Genomic DNA, 23434 nt, shown 5'->3' on the forward strand with positions numbered 1-23434 from the left:
TCCAACCGTATAATAATTGCGGGTTTTATCATACGCAATCATAGGTTTGAACATTGTTTTCAATTTAGACTTGTATAAATAAATATATATATATAGTCAGAGTGAAGCCCAGGTGGTCGTGTGGTCTAACGGCTACAGTGCAGGCGATTTGGTGTCACGATATCTCAGTAGTATTGGTTCGAATCCCGGCGAGGGAAGAACAAAAAAAATTGCGAAAGCAAATTTACAGATTTAACATTGTTGGGTTGATGTTTAGACGAGTTGTATATAATACATTATGTACACAGCCATGTATCACCATCATTGATGGCGATCCGATGGATACATCTGTTGTAGAGTTGTCACTGACTCAGACGTTCTTATATATATATATATATGAAAACTACGTTCAAACCTATGATTGCGTTGGACAAAAACCGCAATTTTTATACGTGTGCATGTAAAAAAAATTTCGTTGTAGAAGGGTCTAAATACAGCACAAACAACATTTTCCAAAAGACCAAAAAAGTGAAGAAGTATATTTTATACAAAACGCAGTTGACTAACAGGTCGAACAACTGAGTTCTTTAACCCTGCTGACTGCCATTGGCGATTGCCAAATAAAATTGATCACAAGATGTAACAAAATGGATCTTAATATAAATTTAATACTAAACAGAAAACAATTAACTTGTGGCCACGATGTTATGCCACAAACATAAGGTGTTAATATTTTTTTGTACACCAGATCCGGATTTCGACAATAAATGTCTCTTCAGTGATGTTAGGGATCGAAACGGTATTTGGAAGGCCATATAAAATGTACCCTCATTTTTAGATAGACTCTTGAATTTTAAGAGTCAATATAGGATGAACGGATCATATAAACCGGAGGGAAAATATGATACAAGCCCAAACGAAAAAATATAAACGAGTCTAAATTGAAAACTACGTTCAAACCTATGATTGCGTTGGATAAAAACCGCAATTTTTATACGTGTGCATGTAAAACAAATTTCGTTGTAGAAGGGTATATATATATAATCTTTATGTTCCGGACCATGCGAGTATTTGCATCGCACGCGAATGGTCATGACCATATGGGTATACTCATATGGATGACCATATGGGTATACTCATATGGTCCGACCTTACGCGTATGGTGGAACCATATGCGCATATACTCGTATGGTTATCAAAGGACCGGACCATACGAGTATTCAGATCATATAGGTATTTTTCGAATAATTCAACTTCCTTAACATGTACAGCTCGTTCTCTGAATATGCAATTAAGGTTGTCATTTTTTATTCGTTTTATAGTTAAAGATTAGTAGTGTTTCTCAAATAAATCTTTTTTTATTATTTTTGCTACTGTAACATTTATCGTTTTAATTAGGCAATTGATAAAAATCAGTTATGCAAAAACTAAGGCTATATCCATCCAAGGTTGCTATCATAGCCCGTATTGTCATGTAGATATTTTGCTTTTTTTGTCAGTCTCATACTTTTTTACTCATCCTAAGAGTGGAAGTTTTTTTTTGGATTCCAAATTTTTAATGTTCCAGTTTTCCTGAACAAACAAATATTGTTGTCAAAAATCAATAGCTGACCACTTAATTCCTAACACTAGTCTGGAAAGCTTATAATCAAAACTTTTCAGACAAGCTTTGGTCAAATAAATTCTAATTGATTCGTTTGTTGTTGCCGGCTTGTTAAAAGATTATGGTCACACTTTTCATAAAAATTGTAACATGACAAGTCCCACTCGAATCATCAGATATGTGTCTGGATCAAAGTATGTTTGTCAAAATTAGCTTCGTTAATTCACAATATAGAAATGCACTCCTGAATCAAAGGTTCCAAAGTTTGTATAATTTTGTCGATTGAAAGTCGACAATTTAGCTGAGTTACAAAAATGGTGGTTTCTTTGAAGATGAAAAAAATAGGATTTGTTTTTTTAACTGCATGCTACATACAATTACTTACATTATAATAAAATTGAGAATGGAAATGGGGAATGTGTCAAAGAGACAACAACCCGTATATATATATATTGGTCGTTTGGTCGTTTGGACGTTGTATACTTTATGTCTATTTTCAAACACAAATTTGCATGTTTGTTCTTTGGTTTTTAATAGAAATTTATCGCATTGGGAATCATACCACATCTCCTGATTTTATATTCCCAAAGAATAAACCAGTTTTGGATCCGGGGGGGTGGGTTGTAGTGGGCATTCGACCCCTTTTGTTGCCAATTTGTTTTTATAATATTATTTGTTTATGATTTATATGAATATTTTGAATGAAATCGTCCACAATTTTATATCTAATCCGTTTTTTGAATAACGCCCCTGCACCACACGCAAGTATATCCTTTAGTGGAAATTTCGAGTGCACATAATTTACACGTACGCTTTTTCTTGCCTCATTCTAAGTATTAAATCAATTGTTACAGTACTATATTAACAGAGACATATATGTCTCTGATATTAATTAAGCGAATGCTTTCGGCGGCCGTAGCAAAGAAGCCTATGAACACCAAGACCTACGGATACATATAGCTGTCCTTGTTTACGTGCAGAAACGGATTTTCGTTTTTCAATAAATCGTTATACTATTTTAACTATGATGGAATTACAATTAGACATTTTTTGACTGCAGATAAAATGCCTCAAACTATCTCTTGGTCATGGATATGAGTGTTTTACTCCTTTTATTCAGTCACGTTGTTCCGCGGGAAGGATGCGAAACTAAAGCAATGGTGGTACTTCAGAACATGTTATAATCAAGACAATCTAGAAATAAAACCAAATCATGCAAATAGAAAGATATCAACACTTTTTTTAAATGTATATTGACCTAGAAAATGAGGAAGAAAAAGATAAATAAGTCACCTAAAGGATATTTTTATTTGAGTGTTATCAAGATGATATTTTCCTTTTTCTTAATTTCATTTCCTTTGTACACTGAACGAAACCAGTTTTAAAATGTTTAATAATAAATATATTTTGAAGTGTTCATTATAATTTCATTTCCTCATGATAATATTTGAGAGAATACAGTTTTATGGTAATTATTTTTTCTCACTTTTTCGAATATCGATAGAAGCATATATTATTTTTGCGTTCATTCTTAAACTTGTATAAATATCAACGAAGCGTAAAACACTATTCATAAGTTATCTCCTATATTAAACATTGATTTTTTTTTGTATAAAAGAAGATATGGTATGATTGCCAATTATAGACAACTCTTCACAAGAAACCAATTGCGCCACAACTTAATTGCGCCAATACTTCTTTTGCGCCAATACTTCTTTTGCGCCAACTAATTTTCAAAACTATAGGTATCATTTGCGCCAATAAAATAATCATCTAATTGCGCCATTTTTATTTATTTTTATGTATATATAAGAACTATATATAGATTGACTTCACTCCTCCTTCCATCCGGGACTGGGACCGGCAATTTTACTCCACCAAGCCTGACCAAGACGAAATCTACACGATAATCATACTGTTTTATGCATTCTATTTTCGAAATTTAGATAAATGGTGGTAATAAAGACTTTGACATGTATAGTATAAAGTTGTTTGAAATATTTTGGACAACATTTAAAGGTACCATCAGCAAAATAAAAATCATCTTTTTTAAATCTTTCTTTTCTAAATTGTCTTCTTCAATTTTGAAGAGCTCAGAATTCAACGTATATTTGTTCCACCTAACAGAAGTTCCACATGTTCCAGTGGAAACTTTATTATAAACAATGTCATAATACCTTTACCTGTTGGAACAAATATTCTATACTATTTATTCCGTTAGGAACATCTACTATTATATTTATTCCTGTGGAAATAATATTCCAGAATAGTTTTTCCATTTGGAACTTATATTATGATGGAACTTCTATTCCGTGACACATGTATGCTATAGGTAAAAAATATTTACAGGTAAATGTGGCGCTATTTCATTTCATTAACTGGCGCAATTAATACCATCAAAATTAAAGATAGTGGCGCAATTAATACCTTTTCAAAACTGCAATTGGCGCAAATTGATTCTGCCCTTGACACAGACATTAACAACTGTAGGTAGCCGTACGGCCTTCTACAATGAGCAAAGCCCATATCGCAGTTAGATGATTGCTACAATAAGGGATCTTGAGCATTATGTGTATTTAATTTGGTAAAAAAATAATGTCTTAAATTATCCGACATAAGATTTATTTCCTGTATTGGACTGTTTCACTAGCTTACATTTTCTCATCTCACAATATTATTTCGCTGTAGTGTAAACATTTGATATACGGTTTACCGAGGCTCAGTCAGTTAAACATATTTTTGCAGCTGACTACATGGTATACCAGTTTGTGGAAGAACTTCAATGTATTTGATTCATCTTGCAAATTGTATTTAATTTATAAAATTAACAATTGTAGCTTAAAGAAATTCAATTGATTATGCATGTGTTTCCACAAAGCCATAAAATATTATCACCGAATGCGAGTAACACGATTGATGCCACTATAGGAGCTGAAAGTGTTAACCTTTCCAAAGACCTTCATTATTTTGATTTTGCATTTGTTTTCAATGTTCGTTTTGTGGTATTTTCAACGTCTGTTGTTTCTTATCACCCGTTATAACAGCACAATCTGGTGAAACTGGGACTGCTGACACTTTCGTAATCACTGGCGTTCATTCACATGCAAGTTTTATTTTACTCAATCTTAAGTTTTCTTCGTAGTACATTGTGGAATATTCTTTCGACTTTTCGTCGGTATTTAGAGTCGAGTTTATTTTTATTTTCTTCGACTTATGTACCATCTTTTCCTAACGCTGTTCAAAGCTGTTGTCTGCGTTGTATTCCCAAGACAAGACAAGACAAGACAATTTATTACAACTTAGGCACACTTATGGTGCTACAAGAGGATAACAATTATACATTAAAAATTACATACATACTTATACATTTACAAGAAAGTCACACAATAGATTAATAATTGATATCATACAATAAAACTGAAATATATATCCCTTCATTTCTGATCCACTCATAAGTTATTGTTAGTGGCTTGAATCTTCTACATCTATCAAATGTTTAGCTCCCGCTTATAGTGCCTCCTATTAAAAAATGTCTCATAATTACCAGGCGATTGTTGCTTATACTTTTATTTGATTGGTTAATAAGTATTCTGCGATGATTGCAAATACATTTAATAAATACATTTCTTGGACATCTGCACGTAAAAATTACTATCAGAAACACAACTTGACAAACAAGGGTATAGTAGCATAACACAATAGCAACTCTTTGTCGGAAGTTTATAAGGGCAAAAGTTCACAAAGCAGTTTCAAATAACTTGATCAGATGTTAGACACCACCGGACCATCATTGACATATTTATTATATACAACTTGTACAGAGATATAATAGCACTATAGAAAAGGTGGTAAATAATGTTTAAGTGTTCAAACAGTCACCTGATTGAATAAATCAATAACATTTGATCACCATAATAGAAAAATAAGTGCGATGAACAGCAAGTCTCATTTATCATTTAAATTATAGTAACCCCAAACAATACACCTGCTGTATATAGTTGTTTTGAGAATTCCATCGATGCTATACAATGTAAAATTAGCCCAATAAACATGTTTTATCATATACATTATATAAGAATTTTTAAATGGTATATATATATTGAAAGACATGCTATTATCACTGCACAGTTCGCATGAGGGTTTGCCCTGTCTCACTTTATGTAGCTGTTTGTGTCGAATAAAGCAAGTTTTATTCCTGATATTTTGCACAATGAGTATTAAAAAGTATGTGTCACAAAAAGTATAACTTAGATACGTGTGTGCATCTTCTTGTATTCGGGCTTTTCCGTTTCCGTATTTTGTATTGAAGTCTAATCGGAAGTCAGAAGCTAGAAACACATGATCGTTTATTGTTTTTGTTTGAATGTTTCTTAATGAATATATTGTTCATTTTAATTTTGTATTTATTTCTAGCTTTATGATAGTTTCTCTGTATACCGCCATCTTAGACTGTACAAAAGCAGTACATAATCGGTCTAGTTCCTTGCCTTAATCTGCAAATTTTGGGACATATTTGCAATTTATGTTATGGGAATGTTTATTTGTAAAAATAAAAATAAGTGATATAAACAGAACCCAAAAGGTTTAAAGTCATAAGAAACCTCAAATTAAGTACTAAATGGATAGTTTGCATTATACAACTTATGTACATATACTTTTTTTCTGAGGAAAGTTCTTTAATTTGTCCACATTTAGAAAAAGTTTACTTATTTTTAATTGCTTGCTTCCAGGAAGCAATTCGCCGACATATTTTCCGTATGCATAGTGACCTGAGCGTAACCCTCCTCGTAAAAATCCGGTGATCGCAATACGCATGAATCTGTCATTAAAATAAACAATTATCTGATTGTACATGTTAAACACGTGCTCAATACCCATGCTTTTTGTTATTTGTTTACTATAAGGTGACAATCGGTAAACTTCGGCTTCAAAACACGGCATTTAATGAGCAGCCATATTTGTTAAATCATTGCAGACAGAGAGAGAAAAAAATTGACGATTATACGATATATTTGCGTAACAAATGATAAAATCGTGCACAGAGGACTAAGTTTATGATATAAACATGCATTGGTTCAAGAATTGGATAAACATTATTTTTCACCACTCACTGGTTTCATATGACTTATAAATACCGAATGTTTGTGTATTTTAGAATCAATTTTTCAACTGAACCATTTAAGGGGAGATAACTCTTTAAGTGATTTGATAATACTGAGATGAAAGGGAAATTATCATTCTCTAGTTGTAGCAACAAAATAAGTTCGATGACACCGTTTTTATTTTTTTAAAACTTATTATAAAACCTATCTTCTCATATTTTATTTTAAAATTCTATCTTATAGATTTCTTTTTATTCATAAAAAAAAAGTGTTTTTCATGTTTTTCATGAACAATCGATGCAAATTTTGGCAATTTTTCGCACTTTTCTCGCTTGCAGTGGCGGTTCCAGGGTTCCAGAGGGGGGCGTAGAGGGCGTACGCCTCCCCCCCCCCCCCCCCCCGTTTTGCTTGAACTTTTTTTTTTAAATGATTAATCAGACTAGACTTCGTGAACTTTGCCATTTCCCGTGTATTTAATTCTTATGCGTTAATTCTTTACTTATAAAGATATTTTTCGCTTGTATTTACTGATTATGTCAAAGTCATGTGGTTCGCCATGGTATCGTCAAGAATTTCAATAACGGCCGGGAAACAGACTAAGTTGACCAGTGCGTCAAAAAAACGTCACTCCGTCATTTTGAAATTCAAATTACAGTAACACATTGCTGAGTATGACAACCACGATACCTTCAAAGCGACACAGGATTAAGCAAGAACGTAGTGACTTCACAATTCAACCAAACAGAAAGTAACACTCTATTACACTCTCAAGAAAAAAAAATCCATAGCAATGTTATTTACCTACGAAAATATGTTTTCCCCAAACGCCCTAGCCTTTTTCAAAATAACATGATAGCTGAATAATGATCCCCAGTCAGTATAAGCTGTAGATAGATTTAAAATCTAAGGTACGAACCATTTGCTTTGAGGAGGCAGTCTAAGTGGGTATTTGAGAGGAAAAAAATCTGACTGATTTTTGCATTGAATAAAAAATCTGGTCGTATCTGGATTGAAAACAATCATCTTGTCCACTTTTTTGCTATTAGAAACTAAAATTTCCAACAGAATTATTTAGCATTACATGAACATGATGAATAAAACACGGGCGTATTTTATTTAGGCCGTGGTATGCATGTCTGACCAGAATGTCTGTTTCGCCGAACTGATATATTGAATACTTTTTTCAAGACCAGACTGCAACCTGACTGCTGAGTGTGGCCTTTATGTCTCCATTTGTCGACCGTCATTAATAAATTCGTTGTCACTTCAGACTCATTCGTAGCCTTTGGTTGATTTGGAATCCCTCACCTCCCTTATTTTTTTTTTGGGGGGGGGGGGGGGGGGGGGTGAAACATATCAACCTAATATTTGGATAAAAATTGCTTGTTTGACTTTTTTAACTCGTGTCGGTCGCTAGGTCGGTCGTATTGTAAATTTCATCGATTAGCCCGGCGTATTTCTTGTTGTGAGGTTATGCTAACTAAACATACAACAAACGAGAATTTTCTATGTCTATTTTTTACTGACAAGTCCCACATCAAATATATCAGTACATAGCTTTGGATCTATACTATCATTTTATGATAGACAATCAATAGGGAGAATACAGCATAAAAAAATATCCAAACCTTACACTTTACAGCAACTATAGAATACACATGCCCCATGCCAGAAACAGTTTTAAAAGTGCATTTTACACTTATTTTATGTTTTTTAGCCAAAAAAAGGTTCCAAAAATTTGTCGCCTCGCTCCGCTCGTCAATCTTTAAAAACTTCGCCCCACCTTTTCAAATTCCTGGATCCTGGCTCTTGGCTTGAATGATAGAACGGTGACACATACTTTTTATTACATATTTGAAAAAAGCATGGTACTATCTTCATTTTGGCAAAGTAAAAAAAATCCTATCAGAGGAAATCTATACCGATGATTCATCTGAACTCTAAAGCTACGGAATATTATGTAAATTTCACGTTTTATCAATCCTGCCTGTGGTCGAAACGGTTTAAGATAATTCATTTCCGCTCTAAAATCAGAAAGCAAAGGGCTCTTTTGGGAAAATGTTAAATCCGATTCAACTTTGCATTTAAAAAGACTGTCATGGTGTTACCTTCATTAGCCGACTATACAGTATAAGTTTTAATCATTGTTGAAGGCCGTACGGTTGACCTCCTCTTATACATCTACTTCATTTGAACTTGGGTGGACATTTGTCTCATTGACAATCCGGCATATATCGATGAAATTTCCATTTTCGAATACTGTTTTTACTTTATTTACGAACCAATATATACAAATCACATGCACATTGATTTCAACGAACTGTCAAAAATACCAAAATTATCATAATAAGATACATGATTGTATGATATCGATACGAGGATATATCAATAACAAAGACGTTAGTGTACGAGATAAATTATCAGTACTAGTTTAAAAAATGTGTCCGGGCGGACACAAATTGCTAGTATAAAATGATAACAAGAACTTTTATAACATTGGATTTTTTCTTAATTCAAATATTTCATATTTTTAATGTTTACTTATTTTAAAAAGAATTCGATTTTAGAATAATAAAAATTGCACTAAATAATCATGCAAAAATCGCCATGACCAATATTTTCTGGAAAAGTAAGTAGCTGGAAATGTATTTGACTAGCTATGGACTTATTTTACTACTAAAATCTAACATGAGACTTATTTTTTAAGTAAATTTTTTGTCATGGACTTGATTTCCTAGGAAATAAAGACAGACAGGGAGACAAATTCGACTGTTTCATAAACTCCTTCGGTTTTGGAATTGTTATCAAACTTTGCTAAAGGCATGAGATTAAAAATGGAACCGAAACTTTGTCTGCTTAAATTGTATGTTTTTTTTTACAATCCGTTAAATGTTGATAAAGTCAGGAATGATGCCTTTAATGACCTTTGATGGATGCAAATGAATCATTGCAACAACAAAAAATGTAATAATAAAATACTTTTTTATTCAGTTTTCTTAATTTTTAATATATATACTTAATTTTGTCATTTCTTTTTTTAAAAGATATGTTTTGTTTTTTTTAATTACTTATTTTGATTTTTTTATGATGTGAAATATACATTTTTAACATTTTACTATGTTTTTCAATTTGTATTTGTTAAATAGATATATATTTGTATATATAGTGTCTCATAAGCCTTTCTATGCTGGTTATTTGTCTTATTTTATTATTGTGCAATGTATATTATATAATCTGTATAACAATCTGTAGACAAGTATGTGACACTTTAAAATAAAATAAATTATTATTATTATTTATTTATAAAACAGTTGTAGATGAGCCACGATGACGTTTCCAATTAATCTGGCGAGTTAATAATTACCATACACCGTATTTATCAACAAGCATAATTTTTATAATTATCGATTGCAATGTAATAGATCGCACCGTTAATAATCAATTTTACACACCTTTAAATACATGTATTATTTGCGAAAATATTTTTTGAGTTGTCTACCTTTGGTCATTATCATCCGAAGTTACTTCCTTGTACACAACACTATTATATGGTAAAATTAATTTTAGAAATTGTTGATGTTATACTTGAAAATTAATGTAATTGCACGCTTAACAAGCATTTTACAGTCTTTAGAAGTAAGAATCCACATAGCTTCACTGCACCGCGAGTGTTAAATCATTTTTTATAAAGAATGCAGTTTGTGTAAATTATAAATCACAGGTAAATATAGCAATAAGTTTTGTTTCAACATGAATATGCATGGGTCAAAGATCATAGATAAAATGTTCAAGATGATATTATCGTGTTTTCATTTTTAAGATTATGCATGAGATCATTTTTGACGACACTATATTGAGCTATATTTGCTCTGCAAATTTACAAAATTGGTAAGTAAATATAAATGTAAATTCAGGGGAGATAAATCTGGCATGGCACTTCCAAGAACTCGTACAAACACTGAATAAAAAATAACTCGGTTATCTTGAAGAAATAGTTAATTTTAGAAGAGTTTGTGTTACATTTTCAAACATATGTTCATTTCTTTGCTATAAAACTATTTATAACAGAAAAAAATTAACACAAAAGGAGATAATAAGATAAATTTAAAAATGTTCTATTAAAGATCATTAAACATCCTGCTTTGTTCTAGTTCAACACACTAAGATTGATTTTTACGGGCTAATTACAAGGTAAGACATTAATGTGCCAACTACCGGACCTATAATTCTAATTCCTAGTCGACCATACCGCAAGTCTTTGCTGTTAATTCTTAATGCCATGTGCTTAACAGAGAAGCATCTATTACCAATATTCAAATCTTTCAGTTTGGTTTCAACCGTTTGGGCCGGTTTAATCCTCGTGGCGAACACGCTACCATAGTCTACCATGAGACCACTGATTTGGGGGTAAATGAGTCTTATATAGATCATGTGGCATAATGCCGGTTCAATACTTGTCAGTGTTAAAATTCAAAACGTATTGTATTGTTCTTGTTGGTTATTTTCCGGTTTCTTTCGCATTATTACTTCTCCATATCTGTTTCTGCTTTTACTGCTTTTATTTCAGTTTTCAATATTGTGTCTTGATGTTATCCAGGATAAAATCACGTGAAATTGTTATTTGATTGTCTGTTGTTCAAATCCCAGTCGCCGATGTTACAAGCAAATCCAGGAAAGTCATCAATAATTTATCGAGTTACGCCAACCTGCAAGCATCTTAGCCTTCGTTACAATGGTAAGAAGGGACTTACTCGAATGTATCAATAATTCCAACCTACAATATATTAAATACAGTAAAGACAATTTTATTTTATTTTTTATAGATAAATTTCCAATCCCACATTAACATTTATTATTTTTTTTTTGATTTCGGAAGAATGTTTAAAGGGGGACTATCGATATTGAACAGACCAAAACTATAACGTGTATAAACGGGGTTATTTGATTAACTTCCTGTTTTAAACTGAATGCTAAATTTGGATCATTGATTTAGAATAAAAGAGGGACGAAAGATACCAAAGGGACAGTCAAACTCATAAATCTAAAACAAACTGACAACGCCATGGCTAAAAATGAAAAAGACAAACAGAAAAACAATAGTACACATGACACAACATAGAAAACTAAAGAATAAACAACACGAACCCCACCAAAAACTAGGGTGCATTTCCGATTTTTAAAAAAAAATAGGAAATTAAAATGAAATGAAATAATGTACAGAAATTTAAAACTAAAATCATCTTCACATATATATATATATATAAAGTATTTGAAAATTCATTAATAAACTTATTAAAGAAATGATGAGGTTATAAACCTAAAAAGACAACAATTATAGACAAAGCTGAACAATGAATCAAAGCATTGTATGCAGGGATTTATTCCTTAATTTAGAATAATTTCAAAATTTTGTAATGTAACAAATTTTTATTACACAATGTCTTTATTTTCTTGCAAGTACCTCACCGAAATACTGCATGGCTAATGTGCTGATAATTAGAGATTTACGGAAAGTCTCGGATCCGACCGTTGACTACGATTCTGACATCGAAAATTACAGGGGTCGTCTCAAAAACGATTTACAAAAAAGATAAACATATCCTGCTTCCTGTTGTAAACATTTTCCTGAAATATTTTTTGTTAAGAAATCGGTTATATGCCACCTGGTTTTCGCAGATGATGTCCATCAGCAGTCGCTTTTTGGCTAGATGTTCTGCAGCTTGTCAAGGACTCATTTACACAATATACTGGGAGACCCCACAAACTATCACAGAAGAATCGGGTCATGTTGTACATTATGTGGCTTCGGTCGTATCCATCATAACATGTTCTCGCGTTAATTTATGTAAGTGATGCTCCACAGTACAAGCAGAAATTGCGTGCATGCCAATATTTCAAAGTGCCTTGGAGTCGTTTGTGTCACGTTGTGGCCGGCTTTCAACGAATGGAGAGGAAAACGAGGTATTTGGCCTAAACTCCCTGGTGCCGTAGGTGCAATCGGCGTCACTTCAGTAGAGATATACAGGCTACAAATTGAGCCACAAGAACTATATTATTCCGGTCACCAAAATGATGCGCAGCAGTGTAGGATGAGGAGACAAATTGGAGTCATTGCACCGCTGAATTTTCCAGAACACTATGTGCTGTTGGGAGATAAAATCTGTCCTAATCGGCATCCCGTAATTACGCCTTTTACGAGACAACAAATTGCTTGAAAACCAGATCACCAGAAACGCTAGAGCAGAATATAGAATTTTTGTTGAATATGCCATGGGTGACCTTAAAAATTATAAAGTGATGAGTACTTTGTGGAGGCACACAAGACAAAAACTCAGTCTGAATGTGGAGACTTGTGCAGGATTTGTTAACAGACTTTAAATAATTCAATATTTGTGTAAAATCTTGTTATTTTTTTCTTGAAAAACTTATTATTTAGAATTTTTTCTATTTTGAGATGACCCCTATCAATTTACCTGTCAGAGTCGGTGTCAACAGTCGGATCCGAGACTTTCCGTAAATCTCTATTAGGACTAACGGATTTAAAGTCCATCAGCAGAGCAATAGACCCAGTGGTAGTATAGTATTAACGGCAACAATATATCCGCCCGGGGTGTTTGTTAAGTTATGTTCAAGGTCAAAATATTTAAAATTGGGGGAAAAAATGAGGAGCTTATAAATCTAAAAGAACAAATTGTATAGGCAAAGCTGGGCATGAATTACAGCTCTGCATGATAACTTTTTCAAGCGATACCCAATTGCGACTCGTTATAAAACTTATAAATATCGGCAGCTGTTCCTCCGACAAGATTTCATGCCGGATATCAAATAGTAGAACATGACAGCATGAGTTAAAGTTAACATTAGTATGCAGACTGCCGTGGGCATTTTATTTATCCTGCTCTAATCGGAAGACGATCACAATTACCGTCAAATATACTTTCTTCAAGGTTGTTTCATTGTAATTTGATATAATTTAGTAAAAAATCTTGACTAACTAGGGATAAAATGGCAAAAGTTAAGCCTCCTGACATTTTTGAAATATCTGTCAAGTTAAATTTTGTATGGTCTAAATAAAGTTTAGCGATCAACTTTGATTCATATCCGTAAATGGAAATATCCCGTTATAATTTTCGCACATCTGAAATAAATAAAGACTATGGTACATTCAGCATTCATTTAGTCAAGACATACGGTCAATCTGATTATCCCGACTTTGGAAACAGTAACATGTTTTTGTATTGGGTTTTGAGTTGTTTGTTTTATTATGATTTTTGTTAGAATCCTATACATTTTATATACTGCATGCCTTTAATCATTTACAAAAGAATTCGCTATTGGTTCATCCTTTGCACCTTTTGGGGGCTACGTTCTCTATTATTTATTTTAAAAAATATCGTCTGCTTTTATTTTTACAGAATGTTTTTGGATTAGTTTGAATTGTATTCAAAAAAGCTTCACCACAATGGCCGAGGGAGATGACACGAAGGACAAAAAGAAAAACAGTTTTTCGTCTACTCTTCGAAATTTGGCCGACATGGGTTTAAGTGGCGAAATGGCTGATCTTGAAGTGATTGTGGAAGGCAAAGCTTTTCCGTGTCACAGGTTAATACTATCAGCAGTTTCTCCACATTTTCGAGCAATGTTCAATTCAGGAATGGTCGAAGCTCAGAAGGGTCGACTAGAGCTACCTGACATAACAAAGGAGGTTTTTGAGATCATGCGAACATTTATTTATACTGGAAATGTTGAAGTGGACAAAATCACAGAGGACAACATCGTTGACCTTCTTCAAGCGTCTGCGCTTTATGAATTACAGGATATGCAAGACGAGTGTGAAAAAGTTCTTGGAAAAGAAATCGGCAATGAGAATTGTTTACCTTTATTTAAAATGTCACGAATGTACAATTGTAAGATATTATTTGACAAGTGCAGACCGTTTATTATGGAAGGATTTAATGGTTTGTGGAAAGCTGATGAATTTACTACCCTTCACATAGAAGATCTTGAAAGTATTGTTCGCGATGACGAGTTAGTCCCAGTTGATGAGGAGCAAATTTGTGAAGCTATCCTTATGTGGATAAAAAAGGACCCACAGGAAAGAAAGCAATTTATCAGTAGATTGTTTCGACATGTTCGTTTTGTCAATATAAGTCCGGAGTATTTAATCAAAGAGTTATATAGCGAAGATCTTTTAACGAAAGACCCTGAGTGCAAAAGATTTCTGGATGAGGCTCGAGATTTTCATTTGCTTCCGGCAAGACAGCACGAGTATACAACCGAAAGATTTCACCTTCGGGACAGTGATGATTACGAGGAGGTGATTCTAATTTTAACAGAATTCGACATGGAACGCTCAGGGTCATTTTATCAAGATGGAAAATGTCTGTGGGCTTTTAGCTTACAACAGAGTCGATGGTTCACATTATCACCCGTTCCACATCCACTAAACCCAGGGTTACATGTTGGTATGGTATCGTACAGAACAGATGTATTCATTACAGGTGGTAATGAAACGAAAACCTCGAAAAACATTATAAGATACGATTCCGAAAAGAACGAGTTTACGCCAATTCCAGAGGCAGTGTTGAAAAAGGGTCGATTTAACCATATGATGGTTGCGGTCCGAGAATCTTTATTTGTCATGGGGGGTAAAATCGAAAAGGCAAGGAAGGATGGCACATATCAAGTTGTTCCGACTATTGAGGAGCTACCAGTTCATGGAAAAAGGTGGCGGGTAATTGGGGAACTGAAAACAGCAGTACATTCCGCAAGCACAGTTGTTGTTGGTGAAAAGGTTTTTGTTTTTGGTGGAATACTAGAAGACGGATCTAACCATAATCGTGTGCAAGTTTTTAATGTCCGTCTTCGTGAAACTGAAAATGTTTGCGACATTGACAAAAGTATGACTCAACCATTTAAAGTCATCCACTTTAATGGAAAGGTTGTTATATTCACGGCTAAAGGGGAAATGCACGATTTTGATCCTTGTGGGATGAAATTCAAATTGATGAAACAAATAAAATCGACGTATCTACCAATAGCAGCTGTTTCACATTATAGGGGGTGCATCATACTTCTAACCGGGAAACCCGACAACCCGAATTGTTATAATAAAATGTACAGGATGGACGTTAGTGTAAACCCATATAGAATGGATATCATTACGCCTAAATCAAGCATCAAGCCAAAGCCAATTCATTCATGTCAGAGGGGGAGGGTTAACAAACAATTCATGTACCATACCTATTTTCAATAAGCGGAAACGTGTATTTGTGTGTGAAACAGTGATTTTTTTATAGACAAAAAAAAAATGATTTTAGTAAAAGATTGTTTATAATATATTGTTTTTCACAGTTAAACTGTAACTATTAAAGTTTGTAAATACAATTTTTTTTAGTAAAGCTTTGATTTTTTAAGTTTCAGCTGTATGAAGTTCCATCAGTAAAATCCCCTATAAAGGTCTTCACATGTAAGTAAATGCGATATCTATGTCATGTCTTGATACACAACGGCGTAACCAGGAGTATAGAAATAATATCAACATTGACCACTATGGAATAACCGTTTCACACATGATGTCGGATATGTTCCTTGTGTCGTAAATACAATCTACTTACCTTTTCACTACGAATGTGACCTACTGGACACTTTTTTTAGCTTACCTGACCTGAAAGGTCAAGTGAGTTTTTCTCATCACTTGGTGTCCGTCGTCCTGCGTCCGTAAACTTTTACAAAAATCTTCTCTGAAACTAATGGGTCAAATTTAACCAAACTTGGCCACAATCATCCTTGGGGTATCTAGTTTAAAAATTGTGTCCGATGACCTGGCCATCAAACCAAGATGGCCCCCATGGCTAAAAATAGAACACAGGGGTAAAATGTATATTTTGGCTTATATCTTTAAAACCAAAGCATTTAGAGCAAATCTGACACAGATAAAATTGTTGATCAGGTCAAGAATTATCTGCCCTGGAATTTTCAGACGAATTGGACCACCCGTTGTTGGGTTGCTGCCCCTGAATACGTAATTTTAAGGAAATTTTGCAGTTTTTGGTTATCTTGAATACTATTATAGATAGAGATAAACTGTAAACAGCAATAATGTTCAGCAAAATAAGACCTACAAATAAGTCAACATGACCAAAATGGTCAGTCAACCCCTTAAGGAGTTATTGCCCTTTATAGTCAATTTTAACAACTTTTTCGTCATTTTTTGTAAATTGTACAAAAATCTTCTTCTCTGAAACTACCGGGCCAAATTTAAACTAACTTGGCCACAATCATAATTGTGGTATATAGTTTTAAAAATGTGTCCGATGACCCCACCTACCAAACAAAATGGCCGACATGGCTAAAATTAGAACATAGTGGTAAAAAAAATATCTTTGAAACTAAGACATTTAGGGCAAATCTTTCCATCAGAATAAGATCTATCCCCTCACAAATTTTCAGATGAATCCAACGACGGGTTGTTGGGTTGCTGCCCTAAAATTGGTAATTTTAATGAAATTTTGCAGTTTTTATACGACCGCAAAAATTTTAATTTTTTGGTCGTATATTGCTATCACGTTGGCGTCGTCGTCGTCGTCGTCGTCGTCGTCGTCGTCGTCGTCCGAATACTTTTAGTTTTCGCACTCTAACTTTAGTAAAAGTGAATAGAAATCAATGAAATTTTAACACAAGGTTTATGACCACAAAAGGAAGGTTGGGATTGATTTTGGGAGTTTTTGTCCCAATATTTTAGGAATTAGGGGCCGCCAAAAAGGGCCCAAATAAGCATTTTCTTGGTTTTCGCACTATAACTTTAGTTTAAGTGAATAGAAATCTATGAAATTTTGACACAAGGTTTATGACCACAAAAGGACGGTTGGGATTGATTTTGGGAGTTTTGGTTCTAACAGTTTAGGAATTAAGGGCCAAAAAAGGGCCCAAATAAGCATTATTCTTGGTTTTCGCACAATAACTTTAGTATAAGTAAATAGAAATCAATGAAATTTAAACACAAGGTTTATGACCATAAAAGGAAGGTTGGGTTTGATTTTGGGAGTTTTGGTCCCAACAGTTTAGGAATAAGGCGCCCAAAGGGTCCAAAATTGAACTTTGTGTGATTTCATTAAAAATTGAATAATTGGGGTTCTTTGATATGCCGAATCTAACTATGTATGTATATTCTTAATTTTTGGTCCCGTTTTCAAATTGGTCTACATTAAGGTCAAAAGGGTCCAAAATTAAACTTAGTTTGATTTTAACAAAAATTGAATCTTTGGGGTTCTTTGATATGCTGAATTTAAAAATGTACTTAGATTTTTAATTATTGGCCTAGTTTTCAAGTTGGTCCAAATGGGGGTCCAAAATTAAACTTTGTTTGATTTCATCAAAAATTGAATAAATGGGTTCTTTGATATGCCAAATCTAACTGTGTATGTAGATTCTTAATTTTTGGTCCAGTTTTCAAATTGGTCTACATTAAGGACCAAAGGGTACAAAATTAAACTAAGTTTGATTTTAACAAAAATTAAATTCTTGGGCTTATTTGATATGCTTTATCTAAACATGTACTTTGATTTCAAGTTGGTCCAAATCAGGATTCCATATCAAGTATTGTGCAATAGCAAGAAATTTTCAATTGCACAGTATTGCACAATAGCAAGAAATATCTAATTGCACAATATTGTGCAATAGCAATTAATTTTCAATTGGAGTTATCTTTCTTTGTATAGAATAGTAGTTGATAATATATGTTGGAAATTTGCCAGACATGACTATGATGTCATTTTCTATTTTTATTTGCCAATAACTTTATGTAAATAACTTCATTGGAAATTTGCCAATATAAAATGTTGCTGATGAAGCTTTTTTTCCTTATCTTATCTAAAATGTTTTTAGATAATGTATGTTGGACATTTGCCAGACATGACTATGATGTCATTTTCTATTTTTATTTGCCAATAACTTTATGTAAATAACTTCATTGGAAATTTGCCAATATTAAATGTTGCTGATGAAGTTTTTTTTATTGTTTTATACAATAAACAATGTATATTCACTTTTACTACCAACCAATCTTTACCATTCAGTGATAACAAGCACTTTATTTTACATTTTAATATTTTATGATGTATTTAAAAGAGTAGTTATTGTTGCAAACTCCATTAGAAATTTGAATTGATATCAGTTTTGGAAAAAGGGAAACGGGGATGTGAAAAAAGGGGGGGTGTAAATTTTTCTCATTTCAGATTTCATAAATAAAAAGAAAATTTCTTCAAACATTTTTTTAGAGGATTAATATTCAACAGCATAGTGAATTGCTCAAAGGCAAAAAAAAAATTTAAGTTCATTAGACCACATTCATTCTGTGTCAGAAACCTATGCTGTGTCAACTATTTAATTTTAGATTTAAATAAGTTTGAAGAAGAAATCTTTAATTGATTTGTAAAATCTTGACATTTGTTTTGTGTAAAAAAAAACATGTAATGTCAAAAATTTGATCACAATCCAAATTCAGAGCTGTATCACGCTTGAATGTTTTGTCCATACTTGCCCCAACTGTTCAGGGTTCGACCTCTGCGGTCGTATAAAGCTGCGCCCTGCGGAGCACCTGGTTTGTTATTATCTTGAATACTATTATAGATAGAGATAAACTGTAAACAGCATTAATGTTCAGCAAAGTAAGATCTACAAATAAGTTAACATGACCAAAATTGTCAGAGAACCCCTTAAGGAGTTAATGTCTTTTATAGTCAATATTGAACAACTTTTCGTCATTTTTTGTAACTTGTACAAAAATCTTCTTTTCTAAAACTGGGCCAAATTTAACCAAACTTGGCCACAATCATTACTAGGGTATCTATTTAAAAAAAAGTGTCTAATGACCCCGCCTACCAACCAAGATGGCCGTTATCAGTAAATACAGTAACAGGTGAGCGACACAGGCTCTTGAGAGCCTCTAGTTTATTAGATCTATCAGATACCTACCATCCTATTGCCGATACTTTGAATTTTTGATATCTTTATCAAACTTATTTTTTGTCATTTTATTTATATTTATATATCTTTGCCCGAAGGGCAGTGCGAGCCCTTGTAATAACGTTCCGTTCGTCGCCCGTTAAATTTTCCTTAAAAATCTTCTCTGATTGAAACCAAAGTTTTTTTCATATTTTATTGGATGTCAACTACAAAGTTTGTTAAATTTTAGACATCTGTCCACCTGTTCTAAAATGATCATCAGGACAAAAAAGAATCAAATATTTGAGGAAAATCTAATAACTTGTTTTGGATTATTTGCACCTGATATATCGATTCTCCCCCATTCTGTAGTACTATTGGTGGGGTTCGTGTTACACAAGTATTCCACACTCCAAACTAAAAGAAAAATTGAAAGAGTTGGTATTGCTTTGCTTCATAAAAAATAATGGCCAACGTAGATACAAGTATCTCGTCTTAGGGAGGGATAAATCCTACTTTGTAAAGAATCACTCTGATTCAAACAAAAAATTCTCTGGAACTGATATTATCAAGATGCTTGATTCCTTGATTGACAACATATTTGTTACGTTCGGAAGACGTGTTTTTCAACAGACTGTCGGCATTCCAATGGGAACAAATTGTGCCCCTCTACTTGCCGACTTGTTTCTTTATTATAATGAGGCTGACTTCATGCAGGAACTTCTTAGGAAGAAAGATAAAAAGTTAGCGATATCCTTTAACTCTACTTTCCTCTATATAGATAATGTTCTTTCACTAAATAATTCAAAATTTGCTGACTATGTGGAATGCATCTATCCCATCGAACTAGAGAAAAATAAAATTGAGAATGGAAATGGGGAATGTGTCAAAGAGACAACAACCCGACCAAATAAAAAACAACAGCAGAGGGTCACCAACAAAAAGGATACTACAGATACAGTTAAGTCGGCCTCATTTCTTGACTTACATCTAGAAATTGACAATGAGGGTCGGTTGAAAACAAAACTTTATGACAAAAGAGATGATTTCAGCTTTCCAATTGTGAACTTTTAATTTCTAAGTAGCAACATTCCAGCAGCACCTGCATACTGGGTATATATATCCCAATTGATACGATATTCCCGTGCTTGCATTTTACTATCAGGATTTTCTTTATATAGGGTTGCTGCTCACAAGGAAGCTATTAAACCAAGAGTTCCAAATGGTGAAGTTGAAATCATCCCTTCGTAAATTTTACGGACGCCATCACGAGTTGGTTGACCGTTATGGAATAACCGTTTCACAAATGATATCGGATATGTTCGAATTCCTTACGTCGTAAGGGAGCTACCATTTGATTTTTATGGGGGGAGGGCAAGGATGAAATATGAACAAAATAGGCAGGACAGGAGTTTTGAGTAAAAAAAAAAGTCAGGATGACAATTTGTGTAAAAAAAGTAAGGATAAACTAGTAAAAAACGAGGCAGGACCGAATAGAGTAACAAATAAAAAGGCAGGACAGAGATTACAACTAAAAAAAAAGCAGGACAAAATAAAAAATCAAATGGTAGCTCCCTTACTATAATCCCCTTCCCTTTCACGAATGTGACCTACAGAATTTACCGGATTTGTTATCACATAACAAGTACACGACGGGTGCCACATGTGGAGCAGGATCTGTTTACCCTTCCGGAGCACCTGAGATCATCCCTAGTTTTTGGTGGGGTTCGTGTTGTTTATTCTTTAGTTTTCTATGTTGTGTCATGTGTACTATTGTTTGTCTGTTTGTCTTTTTCATTTTTAGCCATGGCGTTGTTAGTTTATTTTCGATTTATGAGTTTGACTGTCCCTTTTGTATCTTTCGTCCCTCTTTTGGCTGGTATAGTGAAAATTAGAATAGGTTAAAAGTGTAAAAGGCAAAAGGATCCGTCAGTCCAGCTCTGAAATTTTGATTTTACTGGGTTTTTTTTTGTAGTTTTGATTGTTATCTAAAAACTATAAGTTGATGGTCCGATCTAGGTTAAATATGTAAATTGCAGAAATGGTTAGCAATATAAAAAAAGTAACTAGGTATGTGCATTTAAAAGTAATAATTGGCGTTTTTTTTTACACATAGTGAGCGATACAAGCACTGGGGTACCTTTTGACTCGAGTATTACTGAACAGAATGACTTCAGATTTAGTTCAACAGCTTGTATAACATAAGGTAGCAATAAACAGTTAGGGAAAAAAATAAAATGTTCCCTCATAAATTTTACCATCCCCCTTGCGAAGTACTTCTTAATGTGCTGGCGAAATCCCTGGTTACTAACTGCTCACCAGCATTTCGACAAATAATGTCTCCTGCTCCAGGACAAAAATATATTGGAATATCCAAGATATAATACAAATGTAACGTGTGACCACATTTCGGATACAATAGATTGGATTGCGAGAGGCTGTATGCTTAGCACAACAACGCATGCGTTATTGTTAAACCTTTAATTTGCGAAGACTTTGTAATTACTTTAACGGCAATACAATTCGAATATACATGTTCATGTTTAAGATCGTTTAGGATTACAGACATTGTAACACATAGGCAATCTATTGATGAAACACAAAAAAAGCCTTTGGAGACTATCTACTCAATGAAAGACTCCGAGTGTTGTATGTTAATTGGTAGTGGACAACAGAACAAAGAAATTACTTTCAATAAATGAATATCAGGAACACATATATTTTAATGAAGAACTAGATATTGAAAATGCCCCCTTTTTTCTGCTGTGCCATATGCATGAGTAAAGTTTCACATATTTCATATTTGACAAACAGTGATGTTGGCACACAACTTGAAATTGTAACGCTGTTTATAAGACATAAATGATAACCCGTCTGACCATAGGAAATTATAGATTTTAACACTATGTATGAAGATGTAAAAGTAGGAGGAGATAGCCGGACAAACCATGCATGATCTTTATATGCAGCTGGTTAAAATCCAACTACCCGTCATTTTCAGAACATTTGAAGAAAAAAAATCAAAAGAAGAAAACGCAAAATTATATAAAAACCGGTCTACAGCAATTATTATTACAGTCAAACCTGGGTAAACCGGACCCTGAATAAACAAAATTCCTCTCTATTCCGGTCAAAAATTAGGGTCTCAATATTTTTACATGTAGAAACAAATGAAGCCAAAATGATTTTTGACGGCGGTAGGAAAAAAGGGGGGAAGGAAACAATTCGATACGAGTTGAAGACCAGCGGAAAGGAAATAATCAGCGGAACATCTGAACAGTATAAAAATAATGAATACATCAAACTATAAAGAACTCTTGTTGGAAATTAAAAAACCTGAAACGAACCAAATATAAACAGCATGCAGTAACTGTCATTTCCTAGATTTAAATATTTCAGTTTCACACGGGAAACTACACACACAAAAATTACGACAGAATGTACGTCGTATTCCGTCGTCTGTCATCGTCTGTCCAATACTATTTCAAAAATCATCGCCTCTGAAACTACTGGGCCAAATTCCTTAAAACTTTTTACTAAATGAATCCTTAGGGTTTTATAAATTGTTTCCGAAGATTTGATCCCTCGATAAACATTGCCGCCGTGGCTAAAAAAAGAACATAGGGGTCAAATGCAGTTTTTGGCTTTTTGGCTTATATCACACAAATTGTTCATCAAGTTTGCTAACATTCAAAAATATTCTCCTCTGAAACTGTTGTGCCTAAACCTTCTTAAGTTTAAATGAATGTTCCTTTGGGAATCTAGTCTTTTAATTATATCCGATTTTTGTATTCATCAACAAACG

At 33.5% G+C, this 23434-nt stretch overlaps 1 protein-coding gene across 3 annotated transcripts; it reads left to right on the forward strand.

Moving 5' to 3' along the window:
• The first annotated feature begins 10177 nt into the window (after positions 1-10177).
• LOC139511651 (kelch-like protein 24) lies at positions 10178-16071 on the forward strand. Of its 3 annotated transcripts, none has more exons than XM_071298616.1 (3): positions 10178-10235; positions 11252-11419; positions 14100-16071. In XM_071298616.1, exons 2-3 carry the CDS (start codon positions 11338-11340, stop codon positions 15938-15940), a joined length of 1923 nt encoding a protein of 640 aa, XP_071154717.1. In that variant the 5' UTR covers positions 10178-10235; positions 11252-11337; the 3' UTR covers positions 15941-16071. The 3 variants fall into 3 exon arrangements, with proteins under 3 accessions (XP_071154717.1, XP_071154716.1, XP_071154718.1); XM_071298615.1 differs by having other exon boundaries at positions 10182-10405; XM_071298617.1 differs by lacking the exons at positions 10178-10235; positions 11252-11419 and adding an exon at positions 10505-10572.
• The last annotated feature ends 7363 nt before the right edge of the window (positions 16072-23434 follow it).

This window comes from Mytilus edulis, chromosome 2 (assembly GCF_963676685.1).
Source record: "Mytilus edulis chromosome 2, xbMytEdul2.2, whole genome shotgun sequence".
In the NCBI taxonomy this organism is placed as follows: domain Eukaryota; kingdom Metazoa; phylum Mollusca; class Bivalvia; order Mytilida; family Mytilidae; genus Mytilus; species Mytilus edulis.